The sequence below is a fragment of the Protopterus annectens genome, chromosome 10.part0, assembly GCF_019279795.1.
Source record: "Protopterus annectens isolate FY-2018-M chromosome 10.part0, PAN1.0, whole genome shotgun sequence".
In the NCBI taxonomy this organism is placed as follows: Eukaryota; Metazoa; Chordata; order Ceratodontiformes; family Protopteridae; genus Protopterus; species Protopterus annectens.
The window spans coordinates 482482483-482508600 of NC_056744.1; the positions used below are offsets into that span (position 1 = coordinate 482482483).

Genomic DNA, 26118 nt, shown 5'->3' on the forward strand with positions numbered 1-26118 from the left:
CGGTCAGGAAAAGACTGCTTGGCAGGACCCTGGGAATTAGGAGGTCTGGAGTAAGGCAATCTCCTGGACCTTTACGAGGTCTAGAGGAGGAAGGATGAGATGCAGATGGAGTTCTCCTTACAATGGACGTCTAGTTCCTGTAGTATCTGGGAAAGGGGGACACCAGCAACTGTTTGATGTCTTGAAGCTCTTTACTTTTCTCTTGTAAATTTTTGAAAAGTTCTGCTGAATTCTTACCAAACAAGAGATTGTGGTTTACAGGAGCATTCAAATTTTTGGATTTAAAGTCCTCTGGAAGGGGTTGGAGGCAAAGCCAGGAATATCTACGTAAGACAGATGTGGATGTAAGTACACCTGGCAAATGCTTCTGTTGCATCATAGCTGCACTTAATATGCCTGGATACTTGAGTAGCTAAGGACAGTTTTGATGCAATTTCATTTTTAGTGGGACAGTCTGGGGTAGAAGCCAGCAAGGTGGAGGCCTGGGACACAAGATCTAAGGCATATTTTAACATGTGTGCTTGGTAGTTAACAGTCCTAAAAGCCAAGGTGGAGGAAGTATAAACTTTCTTACCCATTCAGTCCATAGTCTTGCTGTCCTTATCTGTGGGCAAAAGGGAAGCAGAGGGTAATTGCCTAGATTGTCTGTCAGAAGACACAGCAATGACAGCCGGGTCAGCCATGGGAGGTTTCACAAGAAACTTCTGCTCATGTGGAACCTTATAAAATCTATCAGGTCTTTTAGGGGCAAGTGGTTGGGAGCCTGGGTTCTTGGATGCAGCATTAAAGGCGTCTAGAAAGGCTCGTAGAACAAGGGGAATAGCTGAGGGGGAGGGGAATTCTAGCTGTAGAAGCTCAAAATATCTTTTCTCGGTATCTGTCATCAAGGTAGTATCCCACTTGAAGTACTCTTTCATTTTAATGATGGTTTCACCAAAGGTAATATCCCCTGGAGGGGAATCACCCTCAACTGAGTCTTCATCTGGGGAGTAATATTCCACCGGAGAGGCAATCTAAGACACATAAGAAATAGATTTCTCAGAAGAGGAGTCTTCTAGTTCAGGTTCTACTTCTTCACCCTGCTGAGTACTAATTAAGGGAAGGGAAGAAGCAGAGGCTAGCCCTGGGCTCAGCAATGGAATGTCTGTGGGAGTAGGGCCTGTAGGCCTAAGGACCATAAAGGCCTGCAGTAAGGAATTGGTGAACATCTGCCAATCTGGAGTGTCTTGAGGCCTAGGGCTCAAGTGTTTTTTTTTTTTGTTTTTTCTTAGATGGAGTTGGCTTAGTAACCAAGGTCTGTGATGGAACAGAAGGGATCTCGGTCGGCCGATCAATTACTGGTTCCCCCTTGACATCGGTTGAGGCCAGCGTCTGGTTTGAGTTCGCTGACATGCTCTCCATAGCTGCAGTAATGGCCTCATCCAGAGGATCTGTCGAAGCTGACGGAAGAATTGGCTGTCCCTCAGCCCCTAATTCGGTAGTCAGCGGGACGTAGGATGGCAGAGTGGCAATGGAGATAGGCCTGGAAAAGTACAGTTGTGTACACTTACCATAAATGTAGATGTTCAAGTGTATTCACTGTTGCAGTCATTACATTTGGGTAATCTGCTTGCAGGTTGCCCTCAGTCGGCCTGAATTCCAAAGTCTTGGGTCCTGCGTCGGTTGCTGTCTTCTCTTCCATGACGTCACGTCATCAGGGGTATAAAACATGCAGCCGACGCCATTTTCTTTAGTTTTTCTTGCCCCCGATGTCAGGTGCCCCCAAAAAGGTAGCAATATTATATATATATATATATATATAAATACATGCATCAATATAAACTTTACCTTCATCTACAAGCAAATACACCACATAGGTTGTAGAAGATAGTGAAGGAAAGATAAACTTCAGAATGACAGGGGGGATGGTGGGAGGGTAACCTGGACTGCAACAGTGAATACACTTGAACATCTACATTTACGGTAAGTGTAAACAACTGTACTATGTTCTTCGTGTTTCACTTTTGCAGTCATTACATTTAGGTAGAATCCCAAAGCTATGGTTGGGAGGCTGGAGCTAAACAACATTAGGTGCAGCTATGAGGCCTGCAGCACTGCAGTGGCAAAGCCTGCCCTGGACTTACAGTAGAGAGGCAAATGGTAATGCTTTGTAAATGTGTGAACACAACTCCAAGTAGCAGCCTTTAGAATGTCTTTGGTTGGTACTCCTCTGAGAAAGGCTGCTGAAGTATCTGCAGCTCTGGTGGAATGAGACCTAATGCCCTTGGGCACATGTTTACCATGGTGTAAATAGCAGAAACAGATGCAGTGGCTTATCCACTTTGAAATTGTCTGCTTTGAAATAGCCTTTCCTTCTGATCCTGCAGCATGTGACACTAGTAATTGCTCAGTTTTTCTTAGAGCTTTAATCCTGCTCAAGTAGAATCATAGCTGCCTGTGAACGTCCAAGGAATGCAGAATTATCTCCCCTTTGTTCTGCAGATTTGGATAAAAGGTTGGCAGATGAATTGTTTGGTTAAGAGCCACACTGGAAACCAACTTAGGCATGAAAGTTGGATTTGTCCTCAGAGACACCCTGTCCGGGTAAAATATGATAAAAGGTTCTACAGCCATGAGGGCTTGTAGCTCTGAAACTCTTCTTGCTGCAGTAATTGTTAGTAGCAGAGCTGTCTTCCATGATAAGAACTTTATATCAGTGGTAGCAGCTGGTTCAAATGGAGGCAGGGTGAGTTTTTCCAACACATAACTGAGGTCCCATGCAGGTAATGGTGATCTTCTAGGGGGCCTTAAATTTTTGGCTCCTCTAAGATACTGTTTTAGTAAAGGATGAGAAAAGATTGGTGGCTCTGTGTTGTAATGAGCCGAAATGGCAGAGGCATGGATTTTGATTGATGAGAAAGACAGGCCTTTGTCAAGCATCTCAGTTAAGTATTGCAATATCTGAGGAATATTTGGTTCTGCTGTATCAGTTCCTTGTGCTTGATTCCAAGCACAAAATCTCTTCCATTTGTTAGCATACGATTTTCTAGTACTAGGCCTTCTGGCTTCCAAAATGACATCCATTACAGCTTTACTGAGAGGTGTTGTTTGTATGATTACCTGATTAGCCATGCTGCCAGGTTTAGAGTCTGTAGTTGATGGTGCAGGATCTGATTGTTTTGCTGGGACAGTAGTTGCGGTGTTTGAGGCAAGGTCCAAGCTGGGTATTGAGACAAGTTCCTTAGGATTGTGTACCAGTATTGGCGGGGCCAGTCCAGGGCAATTAATATCATCTTTGGCTTCTCTTGTCTGACTTTTAGGAGGACCTTGGGTAGAAGAGGCAGAGGAGGAAAGGCGTAAACTGACAGTTTTTTCCAAATGAAGGACAGGGCATCCACTTTCCATGTTTTTCTGTGATAAGTCCTTGTGCAGAATCTTTTCAGTTGATAACTTTGAGGAGAAGCAAATAGATCTATGTCTGGGCTCCCCCATTTCTCTGTTATCATGCTGAAGACTTGTGGATTTAGTTTCCACTTGTGAGGATCCATAAGGTTCCTGCTTAAATAGTCTGCCAGAGTGTTTTGTTTTCCTGGAAGGAATTGAGCTTGAAGATGTATTCGGTAGGTCAAAGCTGTGTCCCACAGTGCCATGGCTGATCTGCAAAAGGGTATGAGTGTGTGCCCCCTTGCTTGTTTATATACCACATGACTGTGGTGTTGTCCGTCTTTATCAGTAGTTGTCCTGGATGAAGTAAGTCCTTGAAAGCTGTTAGGGCATTTTGAACAGCTAGCATCTCTTTTTGGTTGATATGTAGATGCATTTGTTTTGTTGCCCATATGCCTTGAATGCATCTTCCTGCCATGTGGCCCCCCAGGCATAATCTGATGCATCTGTTGTTAAGGTTTGGCTGGCAGGGGGTAGAGTGAAGGGCCGTCCCACGTTTTGGTGACAGGCCATTGCCCACCATAGGAACTCCTGTTGCAGGCAGGGAATGAGAGGAATCATTGTTTCCAGACTGTGTGAATGTTGACTACATAAACTTTTTAGGTACCATTGAAGTTTCCTCATATGCAGTGTTGCATATGGAATTAGTAGGATGCAGGATGCCGTGAAGCCCAGAGCCTGCAGAATTTGTCTTGCAGAAGACTGGGTTTTTGTTGCCATCAGTTTGAAGTAAGTAGTCAGTTGCCTTTGTTTGTCTGGCGTAAAGTAAGCCATCTGGGCAGTTGTATTCAAGCTTACTCCCAGGAATGTTATCTTTTGAGAGGGTACCAGTTGTGATTTCTTTTCATTTATAGTGTACCCTAGGCATGTTAGAAGCCTTTTCACAAACGCCAGGTGTCATAGAAGAGTGTCCTTGTTCTCTGCTTGAATGAGACAGTTGTCCAAGTAAGGATATATTTGTATACTTCTTTGTCTGCAAAATGCAATGACTGGTGCCAGGCACTTTGTAAAGACCCTGGGCGTAGTAGATAAGCCAAAGGGCAGTGCAGAGAATTGGTAATGCATTAAGCCAGCCTTAAATCTGAGGTATCGTCTGCACGATTGTCTTATTGGGATATGCAGGTATGCCTCTTTTAGGTCTAATGTCACCAGCCAAGCATTCTTGCCCAGCATGGGCAGAAGCTGCTGCAAAGTCAGCATTTTGAATTTTGGAATGTCCAGGTATGTGTTCAAAATTGATAAATCCAGTATTGGCTGCCAGGCCTTGTCCTTTCTGGGTACCAAGAACAGTCTTGAGTAAAAACCTTGTCCTTTTTCCTGCTCTGGTACTGGTTGAATGGCCCCCATATCCATGAGGGACGTAACCTGTTTCTGTGCTTCTGCCCATTGATTTTTGGGCAGATCTGGCCAACAGTTTGCCATTGGCAGAGTGTGGAAATGGAATCTGTATCCCTGTGATACTATGTTTAGTACCCACTTGTCCTGGGTTATTAACTGCCAATTCTGATCAAAAAGTGCTAATTTTCCCCCTAAGGGTGCTGTCAAAAGATAAGTGCTTGGTGTAAGCAGAGGAAAGTCATTGGGACTGTTTTCTGTAGGTTTGTGCTTTATCTCCCCCTGATCTGGAGGTAAATGCGCCCCATTGCTTTGACCTGTATGAATATCGCGCCTGGTATCTGGAACCCTTTGGGTGTCTGGATTTGCCCCTTTGAGCTCTGTCTGACACAGGAAAGGACCAATTTTTTGTAGGCCAGTGTCTACTCAATCTTGGTGGCTGCACTTGTAAGAAGTCTTTAACAGTTTGCATAGACTTAGCTTTGTCTTCCATTTTCTTTAAAAGCTCTTCTGCCTTAATACCAAACAAAGAATCATGCTGTAAAGGTGCATCTAGCAATTTAGCTTTAACATGATCAGGCAAATTTTGTTCCTTTAACCAGGCATGCCTCCTAATCACAGATCCAGTAACTGCGGCCGTGCAGGAGGCCTCTAAGGAATCAAAACCACAATGCAAAGTATGCTTTCCAACTTGTTCAGCTGCATGCAATAATTCCTGCAATTCTTTATTTTCTGCACATTCTGAAATCAACATAATTTTCTGTTTCAGCAATCCCATAACATGTTGTTGGTACTTAAGCATGTGAAACTGACAGTTTAAGGCCCTGACTGCCAAGGTTGCAGATGTATAAACCTTTTTTCCCCATCTGTCTAGTGCCCTTGAATCTCTGTCAGAGGGGGTAGGGTTTTTTGCTGTTGAGGCCTTAACTCCCTTTGGACCCTGTGAAATAGTTTCAGGGTCAGCAGCAGGGTTTCTAAATAAAAATTTATGTGAGTCAGGGACCCTGTAATATCTGTCAGGCTTACTGGGAGCTGGAGGTAAGGAGTCAGGGGTCAAGCTTGAATCAGAAAACACATCATCCACAATATCTAAAACAGGGGGAATGGCTAAAGGCTTATGCTGAGGGAGAAGGAGGAAATCCCTGAGCCTCTTTTTTGATTCTGAGAAATCTTGACTCTCCCAGTGAAAATGCTCCCTCAAAGTATGCAAGGTTTCTCCAAATGAATAATCCTCTGGAGGAGATGCAGATGGAAAAGACTCCTCAGCATCAGAATCCTCATAGGGAGATATAGATAATTCCTGATCAGAAGAGGAATCAGAAGAAACAAAAACCTGATCTGAAGATTCATAATCAGTGTCTTGCCTAGGCCTCTTATCTGGAGGGGGATGGGTACCCCTGATCAAGGTAATAAGGTCTTCAGCCATTTTGATCACCTGTCTTTTAGGCAGAGGCCTGTGCACGTGGCTCAGGCATCGTTTTTTTAGTTTTAGAAGTTGTCTTTGCTTTTGGTTTTGCAGCTGTCGTCGGTTTGAAATATAAATATTGAGGTCTGAATACACCCTCAGAAGCCAGTGCCTGCTCAGCGGCTCCGGACCCATCCGAGGGAGATACATCCATCGGTCCAATACCTTGAGTATCTTGCGGCATGCCGGACACCACATGGGTGTCGGTAGAGGCCTGCGACTCGAAGGTAGCGGGTATCAGGGGCTGCGAAAGTGCCTCACTGAGTACCGGCGAACCGGCGACTGGCTTAGGAGAAGCTTTGTCGTCGGTTTTGGATCTCGACTGCCTTTCTCTGTCCTTTTCTTTGCGTTTTTTATGTACTCCGGTAGTTGGATTGCTATCCGATGACATTTCTGGGTAGTTAAATCTGTTTCCAAAATATTTTGATGCAAAAATATACAGACGCTTAATAGTGCATTGGTTAAATCTAGCAGAAAACCGACAGCCAGGCACGTGATCAGGGACTAGGCAAAGAATACAGTATAAATGGAAATCCTTATGAGGTATTTGCTTCCCACAAGTAATACAATTATTAACTTTTTCTGACATTGGTAAAAAGCAAGAAAAAAGTTTCCCCAATGGGGTACTTAGCTTTAGTAAAGACTTCGGTTCTGAAACTCAAACTCGAATATTTCAGTAGTCGGCCGACCGGCACTTGCAAAATGCTTCTGCTTCGGGCACCGCGCGGCAAGAAAGACTAAAGAAAATGGCGTCGGCTGCATGTTTTATACCCCTGACGACCTGACGTCATGGAAGAGAAGACAGCAACCGACGCAGAACCCAAGACTTTGGAATTCAGGCCGACTGAGGGCAACCTGCCAGCAGATTACCCCAAATGTAATGACTGCAACAGTGAAACACGAAGAACATCCTTGACCTTCTTCCTCGGTTGTTCAGTTTGGGTGTCCAACTCGGGATCCATTCTGTGAGCAAGGCGTTTCAATCTTTGATTCGCTAGATACAAATTTAAAGCTGCCAGACAGCTGTGTAGGGTCTTTGGTACAAATGACTGACAAATGGGAAAGGCCTTATGGTAGTGCTCCTCACCTAAGCAAAACGCACTTGTCGTGTGAGTCCTTATGCGGTATCTGATGCCCACAATTACATTTGCTCTTTTTCTCAGACATCGGCTAAGTAGCTAAGCAAAACCTACAGCAACCAAGCACAAGTAATAAGAAAAATGAGAACCCCAATGGGGTACTTATCTTTATCAGAAATCACTGGACTAAGGAGCGGAATGGTTGAAGCATACGTCCTCTGCGGCTGAAAAGTTCTGGGGTCTGTGTGTGCAGACATCACATTTACAGTCCCTGGTTTATGGCCCTATGTGTGATGGTCCCACGCACCTGCAGCAGCCAGGCTTAAGCTTTTATATAAGAGTCGACATCAGATTGACTGAGGGCTGGAAATCCCACAGTACAAATACTGCAACATTGGAAAAGAAGGACATCTAACTCTTGTACTGTCAGGCAGGCTATGTAGACAGTATAACAACTCTTTGCCTATCTTTATCTGCTAGCTATTTTTTCCCCTTTTTGTTAATGGTCTACGTCACCATCCCACACCTCTATCTTTTCTTGACAGTGAGATAAGTGTGTGTCAGTCAGGATTTCCAAACACAAAACTCAAAATATAATTAAAAAAAGTGATTTTGTTTTGTTAACTTTTACATAATCGGGTCTATACAACCTCAACTAATGTAGCAGTAACACTGCATTAAGTACTATGCATTTTTGTTCATAAATTAACTTCAGCAATTAGTCCACTAGTTGGTGTTAACTTTCTTCAGCTCTGCTCAGGTCCCAAGGTCCTCTTAATGCAGGCATTTAAAAACAAATCAGATGTAACACTTCAAGCATTTAACAAACACTTAGTAAACAACAGTGCAAAATGTTAATGTCCCCTAGCAAGAAAACTTATTGAATGATTTATGACATTTATACAGTAAAATGCAAATGTATAAATCTCACTTGTTCGGAGGCTTAAGGCAGCTGTAACCATACACCTTTGTTGGACAATGCATGTTGAAGAATGAGTATCAACTGACGGTGAACACACACAAGACCTTCAACTGAAGGTGAGCACACACAAGACCTTCAACTGAAGGTGAACACACACAAGACCTTCAATTGAAGGTGAGCACACACAAGACCTTCAACTGAAGGTGAACACACACAAGACCTTCCAGAAAGATTCCCCAAGAAAAAAGAAATTCAAAAACCTAGTGATAACTGACTGTAACAAAAGAAAGGAAAAACCGGGATGCATTACACTATAATACATAGTTCCTTTTGGAATAACGCTATAACTGATCATGTTGTAATTACACTATTTGTAATTTACACTGCATGCATGAGTTTTGAAATCATTTACAAAAATTCTCTCCAAAAACAACTGCAAACTTGTATAGGTACATAAACATGTTATCAAATATCTTAAGGTAAAGGTTTCCTACTTTTGCTATTAATTGCATCTTGCAACAAATCCATGACAGTCTGCTCTGCTTCCTTAAGCCGCTCTTCAAAAGCCTTGTCAGTCACTGCACCATCTCCTGTACCCAAGTTTGCAATGAGTTCCTCCAACTCTTTCAGTTTCTGACGCTGTTCTGTCACCTAAAAAGAAAAAGCCAAGGTATAAAACTATAATCTGAAGCAATTAAACTTCAAGCCAGTCTTGAATGTGTTTTTATCAACTTAAATTGAGACTAATCCTGCACAACTGCACTACCTGTTAAGAATGATGTGACAGAAAAACAGGCAATCTCGCTGGCCCATGGGCATGGAACACCTGCCTGCACTGTAATGCTCAGAGTCCGATTAGTGGCCTGGTCACCAAAGAGAAGGGAGAAGAAAGCACAGTTGTGTCGCACCACAACTGTAGATGTTCCAAGTAGCTCAATGTTAAAGTACTGACTCTTGGATCTACCTTCCATCCAGAAGTCCACTACCAGACTGATTTCCAAAGTCTTTGCATCATCTCTGGCTGACAGACCTCTAAATACTGATGTCCGGGTATAAGAATGGTGCCTGTCAGCACAATATTTATGCCTTTCTAGGCAGTAAAAAGCAATCTGATGCCTGAGGACAGCACGACCTTTCCAGATGTCTGAGTTTGTTAGTGCAACTATTAGGCAATAGAGGAAAAGTAGTGGGTGATGCTATGGGCAGGAATCCCATCTCCCCCTTGCTCTCATCTAGGGGAAAAAGTTCAGCAGACAGAGGGGCTGGAAGGTGGGAGTTTGTACTGCAACAATGATCTACTTGAACATCTACAATTACACTGTGTGTGACACAAATGTACTATGTTCTTCATAGTCAATGCTGCAATACTGACTCTTGGGAGGACTCCCAAAGCTTCAGGTTGGATGGTAAGTGATTTATAGGGCCCTTTGAAAGCAAACCCTTCTCTAGTCCTTAAGGCAATGTCTAAATTTTATTTATAATGTTTAGTAAATGTATGCACTGATGAGTTCCAAGTGACAGTTTCTAGGATAGTCTGGGTAGGTACCCTTTTGAAGAAAGAAGTTGTAGCTGCCCTGTGTTTGGTGGAATAGGCTTTGACATGGCCAGATACAGGTTTGCCAAAGTGAGTGTAACAGAACTAAATGCATCTGGTTATCCATTTGGAGATGCCTTGTTTGGAGACACGTCTGCCCTTTGTTGCCCTTTGTGAAAGCCACCAACAATTGCTCTGCTCTATTTGGGGTTTTTGTCCTCTCTAGATAGTACCTGATTTGGCAGTGCACATCCAGAGAATGCAGGACTTGTTTTGCTTTGTTCTGTAGATAAGGAAAGAAGAGAGGAAGGTGGATAGCCTGGTTTAAAGAAAGTTCTGCTACCACCTTGAGCATGAAGGATGGGATAGTTCTGAGAGTTACTCTATTGCTGTGAAAGACAGTGAAATAGGGACAGATGCTGCTGGCTCAAAGGGAGGCAAGATGGGCTTTTTCAGCATGTAGCTGAGATTCCAAGTAAGAACCAGGCTCTCTCTGGGGGGCCTTAAGTGAATGACCCTTTTCAAGAATATCTTTAGGTGGGGGTGGGAGTAAACAGGTGAACATGAAAAGCAAGCTGAGATGGCAGAAGCATGCACCTTAACACTACAGCAAGAAAGGCTCTGGCTAAACAAACCCAGAAAGGTATTCCAAGACTAAACTGATGTCTACCTGAGGAGGACTAGTATTCCTGCTGTGGCGCCACATGAGAATCCTTTCCATTTTACTAAGTAGGACCTTCTAGTGGTGGGTTTTCCTTGCCTCCTTCAGGAGGTTTAGCACTTCAGAGTAGTCATCTACATTTTGGATGTCAAAACTCAATTTTCCAGGATGTCAGTTTGAGTGTGGCCAGGTGAGGATAGAATACAGAGCCCCTGGCCTGGGTGAGGAGATTTATTTCCACCGGGAGGGTGAAGATTCTCATTTTGCTGAGAGTAAAGAGGAAGGAGAACTGTTGTCTTGGTCTAAAGGGGACTATGGCATTCATGCATGGCCTGTCCATCCTGACTTTTAAAAGGATCCTTGGAATCGGAGGTAAAGGTGGAAAAGCATACAGGAACAGATTTGGCCATTTGAAGGAGAAAGTTTAGATTCTCCATTTCCATGCTTGTTGGGTTCTGCAGAAGAACCTCTGGAAACAAGAAGTTATGTACTCACCATAACGTTCGATGTATGTAAGTCCATCTTGCCTCACATTCTTACCCGTGGGTTCAGAGCCGAACCTCGGCTCCGACTCGGCCATATTCTAGCTCAAAGTCTTTCAATTGGCTGGGCTAAGAGGTATCCCATACTGCACTGCTCCCTTTCCCCAGATCTTGTTTGCTGCAAGCTCAATCACACAATCACTCCCCTTCATCCACATGCCACACAGAAGGAAAAAACATTCCAATAATGAAAGGAGTACTGAAACCAGAACTAACCTTTTGGTCCTCCAAGATGGGGAATGGAGGGGGGTTGGCAAGAATGTGAGGCGAGATGGACTACATACATCGAATGTTATGGTGAGTACATAACTTCTTGATGTTATGTAGTCCATTCTCGCCTACATTCTTACCCGTGGGACAGCGTCCCCAGCACCTGAACCCTGGAAGGCTCAGTGGAAAATACTCCTGAGCACTGTGGAACCAAAGGAAGATCTGCCTCTGGATACCAAATCCAATTTGTAGTGAGTAATAAAGGTGTGAGGAGATGCCCATGTAGCTGCAGCACAAATATCGTCCACAGACATCCTGGCCTGAAATGCTGTAGAGGTAGACATAGATCGGGTAGAATAAGCCTTCACTCTAAATGGTAAATCCTTACCACCTGAGGCATAAATGAAGGAAATACAACCAGAGATCCATCTAGACAAAGTTACTTTAGAAACAGGAGACCCAATTTTGTTTTCTGAAAATGAGACAAACAGCTGGTCTGATTTTCTAAGATCCTTTGTTCTATGTAAATAAAAGCACAACTGCCTGTGAACATCCAAATGGTGAAATTTGAACTCTGCCCTATTAGAGAACTCTGTAAAAAATACGGGCAGTTCAATGGATTGGTTGAGATTACTAACCGAAGCCACTTTTGGCATAAAGGAACGGTTTGGTCTGAGGGAAACCCTGTCCCTGTGAAAAATCAAATAAGCCGGTCTTATTGACAAGGCTTGGAGCTCTGAGACACGTCTGGCAGAAGTGATGGCTACCAAGAAGATAGTTTTCCAAGTCAAATATTTCTTGTCACAAGTAGCTGCAGGCTCAAAGGGGGAAGTGGTGAGGCATGGCAGCACAAAATTTAGATCCCAAGGCATAACCGGTTCAAAGACTGGAGGGCGAAGCAGCACAGTGGCCTTCAAAAATGCCTTACAAAGTCTATGTGCCAATAAACTGGGTTCATTGGCAACATGAAAAGTGGAAATAGCCGCCAACTGGACCTTTATGGTAGCAGCTGCTGAACCTTGATTGAAAAGCGTGGAAAGAAAATCCAGAACTGAAGAGATCGGGGCTATGTAAGGATCAATTTGCCTTTCATGAGCCCATATGGAGAATCTTTTCCATTTACTGGAATAAATCTTCCTGGTTGAAGGCTTATCGGAAGAAGATAGAATAAGAACCACTTCCGGAGAAAAACGATGGAACCTGATCGGTGATGAAGTGGAGTAGGCAGGCTGTCAACCGGAGGGTTTGAACAGAGGGATGGAACTGCCCTGACATATAAGTCAGTAGGTCTGGTTGTGGGTCCATAAGATAGGGATGGAGAAAGGGGAACCAAATTTGACGAGGCCAGTGTGGAGACATCAGAATCATTTTGCTTCCCAAGGATTGCGCTTTCTGAATAACCTTTGTCAGCAGGGGAAAAGGAGGGAAGGCATACAGTAGACCGGGGGGGGGGGGGGGCAATCGTGGACCAGAGCATCCCTGGGTGACTCCCCCTGAGGGGGAATAAGGGTGAAGTAGCTGCTGCACTTGGTACTGAGGGGACTGGCAAATAGGTCGTAGCAAGGCTGACCCCATCTGCAGAAAATCTGCTCCGCAACTTGACTGTTCAGGGACCACTCGTGAGGCATAAGAATAGCTCTGCTCAACCTGTCGGCTATCACATTGGACTTATTTATTTTTATTTTTATTTATTATTTTTTATTTATTTAACATTTGTTGACTGGGAAAGTCCGACTAGGTTCCACGGATCCTGTTTTCAGGGGAGGCCCGGGGAGAAATGCTCCAGAAACATGTCTTTAGAATGTGGGAGGAAACCGGAGTACCCAGAGGAAACCCACGCGAACGCAGGGAGAACATGCAAACTCCACACAGAAGGCACCCCAGCCGAGAATCGAACCGGAGAACCTCTTGCTGTGAGGCGACAGCATTAACCGCTGCACCACTGCGCCGCCCGAGTGGTCTCTACAAAATATGCCGCTTTCTCATCTCATAATGATCACAGACAGGTGCAAGCAGGATCTACGCTGGTGGACTTCCCCGGAATATGCATTGCTACAAGAAAACTTTGGGAAGACACTGCCCACTGCCACACTTGCATGGCCTCTCTGCAAAGGGGATAAGATCTGGTTCCACCTTGTTTGTTCAGATACCATACCACCGACATATTGTCTGAGTGGATCGCAATAGTCCCGAGAGGAAGAAAGTTCTGAAGTGCTTGCAACGCTAGTAGCACTGCTCTCATCTCCAAGACATTGATATGCAGATGTATCTCATCTTCTTGCCACATGCCTTTGTCTGTCCTGCCAAGATAATACCCCCCCACCCCATCTGGGAGGCATCCGTGGTCACTGTGGCAACAGGAGGGAATGGAACAAAGGGTTTCCCTGCATTGAGGTTGCTGGTGTGAAGCCACCAGCGTAGATCCTGCTTGCACCTGTCTGTGATCATTATGAGATGAGAAAGCGGCATATTTTGTACAGACCACTGGGCGAAGTGCATCCACTGAAGGAGCCTCATGTGTAGCCTCGCAAGAGGGACCAGCATAATTGTTGAGGCCATCATCCCTAACAATTTCAGAACCGTTTTTGCCTTTACTTTCTTTAAAGGGAGCAATGCGTTTACCTGTTGTTGCAAACCTTGAATCCTTTCTTGAGGTAAAAACGCCCTCTTGTGCATGGTGTTTAATTCAGTGCCTATAAAGGAGACTTCCCAGTTTAGAGTGACACCCAGTTGTTGACAGAGATTGACCGTGGGGTCTCTGGTCTGTAGTAGTAGATGCCTGGTGGTGGCAGAGAGGAGCCAGTCGTCCAGGTAAGGAAACACTTGGAATCCCTGACGTCTCTAGTGAGCTGTCACTACTGCCATAGACTTGGTGAACACCCTGGGGGCTGTGGTGAGACCAAAGGGCAGGGCTCAAAATTGAAAATGACTGGCTCCCAGCCGGAAGCGTAGGTGACTTCTGGATGTCCTGTCCATTTTTATACGGTAGTAAGCATCCTTGAGGTCGATGGAGCACATCCAAACTTCTTTTTCCAACAATGGGAGAATAGATTGCAATGTGACCATTCAGAACATGGACTTCTTCACGTGGAGGTTTAAGTGGCTGAGATACAAGATGGGTCTCAGGTCCCCTGTTCTTTTCGGCACCAAAAAGAATCTGGAGTAAGTCCCTAATCCAAGCTGGTCTGAGGGGACATGCTGGATGGCTCCTTTTTCTAGCAGCTTCTGAATTTCTGAAGCTGTGGAATCCCTTTGATTGGGTGGAACATCTGGGATTCTTTTGATCGGCGGTGGTGGGGGGGGGGGGGATGGAATGTGATATCCTCCGGAAATAATTTTTAATACCCACTGGTCCTGAGTGATGTGCTGCCAGGCATCTGAGTATAGTGAGATGCAACCCCCGACTGGCTCCGGAGAACCGCAGTCGGGCCTCCCATCAGGAGCACTGGTAGGAAGGACCACGAAAGGAATCGTGGTCTCCCTGGTTACGCGGGCCTCCTCTGCCTCTAGGGCGACGTCTAGCTGAGTTGCCACCCCCTACTCTGCCGCTGGAGGGGGATTCACTTTGTGCGTCAGGGAAAAATCTCTGCGATTTCTTGAACCACATTTTCCCACCCTTCTAGCTCTTGGGATAAGGTCCAGAAGGCATGGAAAAATGGACTCCCATGGCAGACAGAGTTTTACCCTCTTGCTCGCACCTAGTGAGAGTGTCTTTCACCTTGGTTCCGAACAAGGAGGAACCATCAAAAGGGGAGTTGGTGAATGTAGACTTAAAAGCCTCCACGAAATTACAAAGGTGCATCCAGGAGTGTCTCCTGAGAGAAACTCCGGAACTCGTTGCCCTACTCGCTCATTTGGCTGCGTAGGAGATCAGCCTCAGGAGGAGTTAGTTATAGAATTTAAGGCAGACATCTGAACATTGATCTTCTGAGCCACTGCGTCAGATATGTTACTTTAAAGAGCATCTCCAAGCTCTTTCAGGAGATCTCTTTGGAGCCTTGTAAAATGTGATAAGAAATTCAGCGACCGCAGAGTAAAGGCCACTGAAAAAAACATACGCTTCCCATACTGGTCCATGGTCCTAGACTCCTTGTTAGGGGGATGGACGGTAGATGAAGTCTCAGCCAGTTCCTTCTTGGTGGCAGCTGCCACCACCATGGCATCTACTGGGACGGCTTTCGTAAGAAAGTCTTTGTCAGCAGGAATGGACAGAATTTTGTTGGGTCTCCTGGGGACTGGTTCCACAGTGTCAGGGGTTTCCCACACCCTATGACAAACCAGATCCAGCAGTTCGTCGAAGGGTGGAAAGACCCAAGAGGCAGAAGGCTGAGCCCTAAAGGCCTTCAGGAACACTGACTCCTCTTCAGAGAGGGGTTTTGAGGACCAGTCACCTCTCTGTTTCAAGATCTCTAGGATATCAGAAAAGGAGATATCCTCAGAGGACAACATGGGGTACCCCTCTGATTCCTCAAGGTCAGTGTCTGACGTGAGAGACTCTTCCTGGGAGTCTAAATGCTTCTTCTTGCACGTTCTTTTTCTGGGGGGCTCCTCAGGCACAAACTCTGGTGGGCCCACAGAAAATGGGGGACCACTCATGGGTGTCACCGGAGGCCTTGGGTCTCAACTGTCCAAAGATAGAGGGCGATAAGAGACTGTTACCACGGTTGGAGGGGGAAGAGAGTCAGAATTGTATGATGCAGCTGAGGATCTGGCAAGCATGCTCCGCATGACCCCGAAAGCTGGTCCCCCCGGCTCCGAAGATCGACTAACCGTGGAATCTCTCGGAGCAGAGGGGACAAGGTCCGAAGCCGAAGCAAGTGTCTGGCTCACTCGAGCCGAAGCACCGAGTGGGAGGCTGGGAGCCGAAGAGTGTCCTGAGGCCTCCCCTTTGGGTCCGATCGAGGAACCATGAGTCTTGGAACCCGTGGACGGAGCTGACAGGGTCAGAGCTGAGATTGGAGCAGACAAGCCGGGATGGGCCATCGGAGCCAACCTAGAAGCATCATACGGCGCCGACCGCTCTGGCTCCGAAGGCTGGGATTTGCTTGGAGGATCTATCGATGATGGATGGGTGACTGGCTCCGGAGCAGACTGGGCTGGAGCCGAAAGCAATTTAGCCAGCACCGGTGATTGGAGCAGTCTCTGCACCACTCTATCCACATCTACATCAGAGAGTGTCCTGGAGGATCTAGAGAACAAGGTGGGAGATCTAGACCTCCTCTCAGAACGAGACCCTCGAGGAGGAGAGACAGGTCAAAAAACTGGAGACTGGCTCCGAGCTAGCATCTCTGTCACCGGCTCCAAAAAACTGGGAGCCGATGTAGGACCTGTAGCTTCAGAAACTTCCTTTGGCACCGAAGACAGTGGAGCCGAGGATGCCACAGTAGATTTGGTAACTTTCTCCGGAGGCTCTGATAGTACAGACGGAGCCGGAGAATATTTCTTTGCTTTAGATGTTTTGGCGGGAGAGGACTTAGCACTAGAAGACCTCTCTAAATCTTCCTCAAAGGAGGGTTTCAGTAGACCCTTCAGTACCAGCTTGCTCTTCCGTTCTTGAAGAACATGAGGGCTGAACGCATGACGAAAAGCACAAGATTCCTGAAGGTGTATAGCCTCCAAACAATAAACACACACCGAATGCCCATCGGTAATAGACATCTTGTACCCACATTTACTACACTTCTTGAAGCCTGAAGGCTTATGTTATTTAGTATCTTTAGACATAGTAGGCAGGATACTAAATACGGCACCACAGACTAACCAGCAAAAAGCACGGTAACAAAAACTAAAACTACAGACAACACACCAGGACCTCTAATTCAAACGGTCCTGAAGGACAAACAACACTAAGAAGGACTAGGTCCTCTAACTTAAATGGTCCTAGCCCAGAGGTGATAGGTACCTAAGCACAAGACAAACAGAAGGGAAACGGACAACCAAGGGAGGACTAGGTCCTCTAACTGAAACGGGCCTAGCTCGTAGGGAGATAGCTGACGGGGTACCAGTAAAGTAAATAAAGAAACAAAGGAGCACAAAAACTGCTTAACAACCACAACACACACGCAGACACAGCTATGAAAATAGCTTTTGGAGCAAAAAATTAGTCAATTAAGACACAAAAGTAATACTTAGCCACAGCTAAGAGCGAAACCACATCTGAGCTTTGCGAGTGGCAAACGAGATCTGGGAAAGAAGCAGTGCAGTATGGGATACCTTTTAGTCCAGCCAATTGAAAGACTTCGAGCTAGAGTATGGCCGAGTCGGAGCCGAGGTTCGGCTCCGAACCCATGGGTAAGAATGTAGGCAAGATTGGACTACATAACATTGTCTGTTTTGGTGAAAGGCATAGAGGCCTGTTGAGGGAATTCCTCACTGTAAGGTTAAGTCCAGGAATATTACTCCCTCTCTCACTCTCCAGCATCTATTTGCTCTAGTCAAGAAGGTGCCTGCTTAGAGAGCTTGCTAGTGTTACTGTTCTGCCCCGGAATGTAGGATGCTATAAGTATTAGTCTTAGTTCCTGTACTACCATCCAAATCTTCATTATGAGACTGCACAAGGTGTAAGAGGGGGTTCCCTCTTGTTTATGTACCACATCAGTGTGGTTTTGTCTGTCCAAATCTATAAAGTTCCTGGGGCAAAACTATGTTGAAAAGCTTTTATGGACAGATAAACCGCTAACTTCTTTTTGGTTTATATACAGAATCCTCTGGTCTGATGTACAGATGCCTTGTAACTTCATGGGGTCTAGGCTGGCTCCCCAGGCATTGTATGAACTGTCTGTAGTGATGGTCTTGTCTGCCTTTGATAGAGAGAGAGAAACAGAGAGAGAAATTCACTCCTGGATTCTGTAGGAATTCTGTGTTCCTTTCTTAAGCACAGAACAAGAGGCACAAGAGTTTCCAGACATTGACATTGCTGTTTCCAAGTATTTTTTATTTTTTAGAAACCAGTAAAGCTTTCTCATGTAGCTTTGCTATGGGGATCATAAGTATGCAGGATGCCATGTAACACAGGATCCCAAGAAATTCCATTGCTGAGATTGGTTGCTTTGGTAGCAAGCTAGTCAGGTAGTTTGTCAAGTAAGATATTGCCTGGAGTGAGGACGGCTTTTTGCTGAACAGAATCTAAGTGCCCCGAAAGTAAATAAATTAAAAAAAAGAATCCTTGTCTCTGGTAAAGTCTGGGACTTGTAGAGGTTTAAGATGATACCTACCTTTTGGAAGCAGATAGCCGAAAGATGCTTTATAGAGTTTTTGTTGTGGATTTTACTTGAATGAGACTGTCATCCAGGTAAGGGAAAATATGCACACTTTGGGTTCTGCAATGGGCTATCAGTGGAGCTAGGCATTTGATGAATACTCTGGGAGCAGCAGACAAACCAAATAAAGCAGCACAGAACTGGTAGTGCAAACTTGCTGCTAGAAAATGCATGTATCTTCTGAGATGGTCTGTGTTTCAGATCTAGGGTAACCATGTAGGCATCCTGAGGGATCATGGGGTCATTTTTGCAATTATAGAATTTTGAATTATGGGACATTAAACAACTTGTTTAGCCTTGGCAGGTTCAAGATAGGAATCCAGGTGACTTTTTTTTTGGGTCTACAATAATTCTTGAATAGAAGCCTTTTCCCTCTTGACCTGGAGAAAAGTACAGTTGTGTGCCTACCATAAATGTAGATGTTCGAGTGTATTCACTGTTGCAGTCATTACACTTGGGTTATCCTACTGGCAGGCTACCCGCAGTCGGCCTGAATTCCAAAGTCCTGGTCCGGCATCAGTTGCTGTCACCTCTTCCCTGACGTCAGTGCGCCAGGGGTATATAAGATGCAGCCAACGCCATTTTCTTCAGTTTTTCTTGCCCCAGATGTCAGGTGCCCCCAAAAGGGTAGGCTACACACATTGCTTATAAAAAGCATACACTAAAATAAACAATACCTTCATCTACAAGCAAATACACCACATAGGTTGTACAGGATAGAGAAGTACAGATAAGTCCCAGCAAAGAAAGGGGGATGGTGGATGGGTAACCTGGACTGCAACAGTGAATACACTCGAACATCTACATTTATGGTAGGTACACAACTGTACTATGTTCATCTTGTTTCACTGTTGCAGTCATTACACTTGGGTTGAATCCCAAAGCTGAGGTTGGGCGGCTGGGTCTAAATAGAATTATGAGTGGCTATGAGGCCCTGCAGAACTGCAGTGGCAAAGCCTGCTCTGGATTTAGAGTAAAGAGGTAAGTGGTAGTGCTTGGTAAAAGTGTGCACTGAACTCCAAGTTGCAGCCTCCAAAATTTCCTTGGTTCGTACTCCTCTGAGAAAGGCTGCTGATGTGGCTGCTGCCCTGGTAGAATGTGGCCTAATGTTCTTAGGCACTGATTTGCCATGCTGTGCATAGCAGAAATGAATGCAGTGTCCTATCCATTTTGAAATAGTCTGCTTTGAGATAGCCTTTCCTTGTGATCCTGCAGCATATGCCTCAAAAAGTTGCTCAGTCTTTCTGAAAGCTTTAGTTTTGTCCAAGCAGAAGTGTAGCTGCCTGTGTATGTCCAAAGAATGCAGAAGTCTCTCCCCTTTATTCTGGGGATTTGGATAAAAAGTTGGCAAATGAATGGTTTGGTTAAGGGCCACACTGGATACTACCTTTGGCATAAATGTTGGGTTTGTCCTTAGAGAAACCCTGTCTGGATGGAAAATGATAAAAGGTTCCACTGTCATTAATGCCTGGAGCTCTGAGACTCTTCTTGCTGAAGTTATTGCTAGGAGCAGAGCTGTTTTTCATGATAAGAATTTTATCTCAGCTGTATTGGCTGGCTCAAAAGGAGGCAGTGTGTGCTTTTCCAAGACAAAGTTGAGGTCCCATGTAGGTATCGGTGCTCTCCTTGGGGGTCTTATGTTTTTGGCCCCTCTGAGGTACTGCCTTAGCAGTGGATGTGCAAAAATAGGAGGTTCCGTATTGTAATGAGCTGAAATGGCAGAGGCATGGATCTTAACTGATGAGAAGTATAGACCTTTGTCCAGCATCTCAGTTAGGTATTGTAAAATCTGAGGAATATTTGGAACAAGCGGTTCAAGTCCTTGTGCCTTATTCCAAGCACAGAATCTCTTCCATTTTTCTGCATAAGATTTTCTGGTGCTGGGCCTCCTGGCTTCCAAAATGACATCCATAACTGCTTTAGAGAGAGGTGTGTTCTGAGTGGTTATAGTATTCGCCATGCAGCCAGATTTAAGGTTCTGAGTTGGCTGTGTAGGATCAGATTGTTTTGTTGGGTCAGAAGATGAGGAATTTGAGGTAAAGTCCAGGCTGGGCCTTGAGACAAGCTTTTTAGGATTGGGTACCAGTGCTGGCGTGATCAGTCTGGGGCAATCAGAATAATTTTTGGCTTCTCTTGTCTGACCTTTAGGAGTACCTTGGGGAGGAGAGGCAGAGGAGGAAAGGCATAAACTGTCAAGGTTTTCCAGCTGAATGATAGAGCATCCACCTTCAATGCTTGTGTGTGATAAGTCCTTGTGCAGAATCTCTGTAGTTGGCAGTTGTTAGGGGAGGCAAATAGATCTATGTCTGGGCATCCCCATTTCCTTGTTATCATGCTGAAGACTTGTGGATCTAGTTTCCACTCGTGAGGGTCCATGAGGTTTCTGCTTAGTTCGTCTGCCAGAGTATTTGTCTTTCCTGGCAGGAATTGTGCCTGCAGATGTACTTGATAGGTCAATGCTGTGTTCCACAAAGTCATGGCTTGCCTGCAGAGGGGGTAGGAATGTGTGCCCCTTGCTTATGTACCACATGACTGTAGTATTGTCCGTCTTTAGTAATAGTTGTCCTGGATGAAGTAGATCCTTGAAGGCTGTCAGGGCATTCTGTACAGCTAGCTTCTCTTTTTGATTGATATGAAGATACATTTGGTTTGCGGGCCATGTGCCCTGAATACATTTTCCCGCCATGTGTGCCCCCCAGGCATAATCCGATGCATCTGTTGTTAGTGTCTGCCTGGCTGTGGGTAAAGTGAATGGCTGTCCCTTGTTGTGGTGAAAGGCCAGTGCCCATCATCGAAACTCTTGTTGCAGGCAGGGAATGAGAGTAATTATTGTTTCCAGGCTGTGGCAATGCTGAGTCCAAACACTTTTTAGATACCATTGCAGCTTCCTCATATGCAGTCTTGCATATGGAATTAGCAGGATGCAGGATGCCATTACGCCCAAAGCCTGCAGAATTTTTCTTGCAGGTAGCTGGGTCTTTGTTGCCATCATTTGGAAGTAATGAGTCAGTTGCCTTTGTTTGTCTGGCATGAGATAAGCCATCTGGGCAGTTGTATTTAAGCTTGCACTCAGGAATATTATCTCTTGAGAGGGCACTAGTTTTGATTTCTTTTCGTTTACTGTGTACCCTAGGCAAATTAGTAATCTTTTTACAAACGCCAGATGCTTTAGTAGAATGTCCTTGCTCTCTCCTTGAATGAGGCAGTCGTCCAAGTAGGGATATATTTGAATTCCTTTTTGCCTGCAAAATGCAATTACTGGTGCCAGACATTTTGTGAAGACCCTGGGCGCAGTAGATAAGCCAAAGGGCAGTGCAGAGAATTGGTAGTGCATTGAGCCAGCTATGAATCTGAGGTATCTTCTGCAAGATTGTCTGACTGGGGCATGCAGGTATGCCTCTTTGAGATCCAAAGTAACGAGCCAAGCCTTCTTGCCTAGCATGGGTAGAAGTTGTTGCAGTGTCAACATTTTGAATTTTGGAACGTCCAGGAAAGTATTTAGAGTAGACAGGTCCAGTATTGGTCTCCAGGCTTTGTCCTTTCTGGGTACCAAGAAAAGTCTTGAATAAAATCCTTGCCCCTGCTCTTGCTGTGGTACTCTTTGAATAGCCCTCATGTCCATGAGAGAAGAAATTTGCTTTTGTGCCTCTGCCCAATGATTGTGTGGCAGGTCTGGCATACCTTTTGCCCTTGTGAGGGTGTGAAAGTGGAACCTGTAACCCTGAGAAACAATATTCAGTACCCATTTGTCCTGGGTGATCATGTGCCAATTTTGTGAGAAAAGTGCCAGTTTTCCCCCTAAGGGTGCTGCCAAAAGGTAAGTGCTTGGCATTGGTAGTGGGAAGTCATTGGGACTGTTTCCTGTATGGTTGTGATTTGTCTTCTCCGCCTTTGGACGCTGAAGCACCCCATTGTTTAGGCCTGTATGAGCCTTGGAGCTGAGATCTGCCTCTAGGGCGTCTGTACCTGCCTCTTTGTGGCCTGTCTGACACTGGAAAGGACCAATTTTTTGAAGACCAGTTCCTGCTAAATCTGGGTGGCTGAACCTGTAAGAAATCCTTTACTGTCTGCATTGATTTTGCTTTATCCTCCATTTTCTTTAACACCTCTTCTGCCTTAACACCAAACAAAGTATCATGCTGTAATGGAGCATCCAATAATTTTGCTTTAACATGATCAGGTAGACTCTGTTCCTTTAACCAAGCATGTCTTCGAATGACAGAGCCTGTAAATGCGGCCCTGCAAGAAGCCTCTAGTGAATCAAAACCACATTGCAAAGTATGCTTTCCTACTTGTTCAGCTGCATGCAATAAATGCTGCATTTTCCTGTTTTCAGGACATTCAGAGTTTGTCGGCACTTTCTGTTTTAGCAGAAACATTAGGTATTGCTGATATTTAAGCATGTGAAACTGACAGTTTAAAGCCCTTACAGCTACAGTAGTAGAGGTGTAAACCTTTTCCCCCATCTGTCCAGTGCTCTAGAATCCCTATTAGAGGGAACAGGTTTTTTTGCAGTGGAAGCCTCGACCCCTTTGGGACCCTGAGATATATTTTCTGGATCAGCAGCAAGGTTTTTATAAAGAAATTTATGTGAGTTTGGAACCTTGTAGCACCTGTCTGGCTTAACAAGTGCAGGGGGTAAAGAATCAGGAGACAGACTGGACTCAGAAAATACATCATCTACAATGTCTAGCACAGGAGGGATAGCAAAAGGTCTGTGCTCTGGCAATAAAAGAAAGTCTCTGAGCCTTTTCTTGGACTCTGAATAATCCTGGCTCTCCCCAGTGGAAATGCTCCCTCATGGTGTGCAGGGTTTCCCCAAAAGAGTAGTCCTCAGGAGGAGAGGCTGAAGGGATAGATTCTTCAGCATCAGAGTCCTCATAGGGAGGAAGAGAATATCCCTGTTCTGAAGAGGAATCAGAAGAAATAGAAACCTGGTCAGAGGAGTCATAGTCAGTGTCTTGCCTAGGCCTTTTATCAGGAGGGGGATGGGAGCCCCTGATCAAAGTAATTAGGTCCTCGGCCATTTTAAGCATCTGTTTCTTAGGCATGGATGACTGTCCAGGAGAATGCTGTACTTGTTTCTTTGCCTTTAAAGGTGTTTTAGACTTTGCCTTGGTTGCTGAAGTGGTCTTGATAATAAGCTGTGTAGGTCTGAAAACACCATAGGAAGCCGATGCCTGCTCAGCGGCTCCGGACCCATCTGAGGAAATAGTTTCCATAGGCCCAATACGTTGAGTTTCCAGAGGCCTAGTTGTCTCCACGTGGGAGTCGGAGGTGGCCTGTGGCTCTGAGGTAGCGGGTGTCAGGGGCTGCGAAAGCGCCTCACTGAGAACCGGCGAACTGGCGACTGGCCTAGAAGTGGCTTCGTCGTCGGTTTTGGACCTCAGATGCCTGTTCTTTTTATTTTTCCTTGAGCTTTTTATGAACTCCGGTCATCGGTTGTTCCAACGGCATTATAGAGTTAAACCTTCGACCAAAGTAATGTAAAGCAAAATTGAACCAACGCTTAATAGTGCGTTGGTTAAATCTAGCACAAAACCGACAACTAGCAACGTCGTGGTCAGGGCCTAGGCAAGGAATACAGTAAGAAGAAAAATCCTTATGAGGTATTTGCTTCCCACAAGAAATACAATTGTTAACTTTTACTGACATCGGACTGGAGCAAGAAAAAGTTTCCCCAATGGGGTACTTAGCTTTATTGAAGTCTTTGGATCTGAAATTCAATTTCGAAAATCTCAGGAGTCAGCCGACCGGAACTTGGGAACTGCTTTTGCTTCAGGCACCGCGCGGCAAGAAAGACTGAAGAAAACGGCGTCAGCTGCATCTTATATACCCCTGGCGCACTGACGCCAGGAAGAGGCAACAGCAACCGACGCCGGACCAGGATTTTGGAATTCAGGCCGACTGCGGGTAGCCTGCCAGCAGGATAACCCAAGTGTATTGACTGCAACAGTGAAACACGATGAACATCAGGCTGAATGGACCCTTCCTGTAGCAGGTCTAGAAGGATTGAAGTAAAAGGATCTCCTGCTCTTTTGGGAGTTTGGGCATGCCTAGAAAGGGGGAATTTCCCTGAACTGAGTGGAGTAATCCTTATCTATGAGGCGGAGTACCCATGGTCTTTGGGGACCAGCTTCCACTGATGAAGAGAGGAGAGTCTGCCTGCCAGTGGGTTGGACGGGTTAGGTATTTAAGGAGAGATCAAAGGTTTAACATAGTCACAGCTGTAGGCTCTTTGGAGATCCTTTGTCTCTGGCTTTGCACTGGTTGCCTCCTCCTAGCCTAGATTGTTTGGATCTCTTAGCATGGGGGACCTCCTCCTGTCCTATTTAATGAGGAAAGGCCATGGTTTGATAAAGTAATTTCTATTACACCTAGGTGTAAAGGAAAGGTAAAATTATTTCACTAACTTTGTTTTACTTTTTTATCCAGCTTCTTGATAGAGAGTTAAGAGTGCAAAGAAATGTCTTCAAAGACATCACCATTCACTGGAGGGATAGCCAATGGTCTTGGGAATTGTTAACTCAGGAGATGCTTTCCCAATTAAAAGCCTCCTTCAATTTACAAAGGGTATCTCCAAAGGAGAAGTCATCGGAGGGTGGGTATAAAAGATGGTAACATCTGAGACTGAGACAGGATAGGAATAGGATTGGAGTGGGAGTTGCTGAGACTATGACAATTTCTCCTCATCCTCAGAGCCTGAGGAATCAGATTCTTCAAAAGGTACATCCCTACACCTTTTGGATGGAGAGGCTTCAGGGGTAGTGATCAGAATGTGGCTGGGTTCCCTGAATTTCACGAAGTCCATGAATTCCTGGGCTATTTACAAGAGGTCCTGGCCTTCATAGGTGTTTACTAGGCTAACGACCACAAGGGCATTTTGAAGCCTAGCCATGCATCTCAAATGTCTGACAAGTTCTGGTACCCTTGGTATGTGTAAGCAGGGACTTGGGAGATGAACCATTTACAAGCAGGGGCCTGGGAGATGAACCACTTGCAGGTTGCTTGTGTCCATTAGAGACACAGGTGCCAAATCAGGGATGAATTTCCTGCTCCCCATCCAAGTGTCCAAGTTACACTTGAATTGGGTTAGGGAGGAACTCTGCTTCTCCTGGATGGGAAGCCTGCTCCAGAGATGGAGTAGTCCCTGAGATACATACCCATCTCTCCCAGCAGGTCCTATTTATATTACATGCAAGGTTTAAGTCGTTAGAATGGGTAATTCTGGTGTTGTTTGTTTTACTCATGTGCAGGAGGTCAATCACAGTGACGCCTGACAAAGTACAGTTGTGTACATGTACCATAAATGTAGATGTTCAAGTGTATTCACTGTTGCAGTCATTACATTTGGGTAATATGCTGGCAGGTTGCCCTCAGTCGGCCTGAATTCCAAAGTCTTGGGTCCTGCGTCAGTTGCTGTCTCCTCTTCCATGATGTGTCAGGGGTACAAAACATGCAGCCGACGCCATTTTCTTTAGTTTTTCTTGCCTCCGATGTCAGGTGCCCCCAAAAAAGTAGCAAAAAAAAATAAAAAATAAAATATATATATATATATATATATATATATATATATATATATATATACATATACATGCATCAATATAAACTTTACCTTCATCTACAAGCAAATACACCACATAGGTTTTAGAAAATAGAGAAGGAAAGATAAACTCCAGAATGACAGG

General features: G+C 45.1%; 1 protein-coding gene across 1 annotated transcript in view; it reads right to left on the reverse strand.

The window, feature by feature from the left end:
- The window catches only part of LAMC1 (laminin subunit gamma 1), a gene marked incomplete in the record, with an annotated part of 2174645 nt that overhangs the window by 403993 nt on the left and 1744534 nt on the right, over nt 1-26118 (reverse strand). Inside the window, 1 exon segment of the mRNA XM_044085382.1 lies at nt 8719-8875. Within this exon segment, the coding sequence (XP_043941317.1) occupies nt 8719-8875 (157 nt within the window).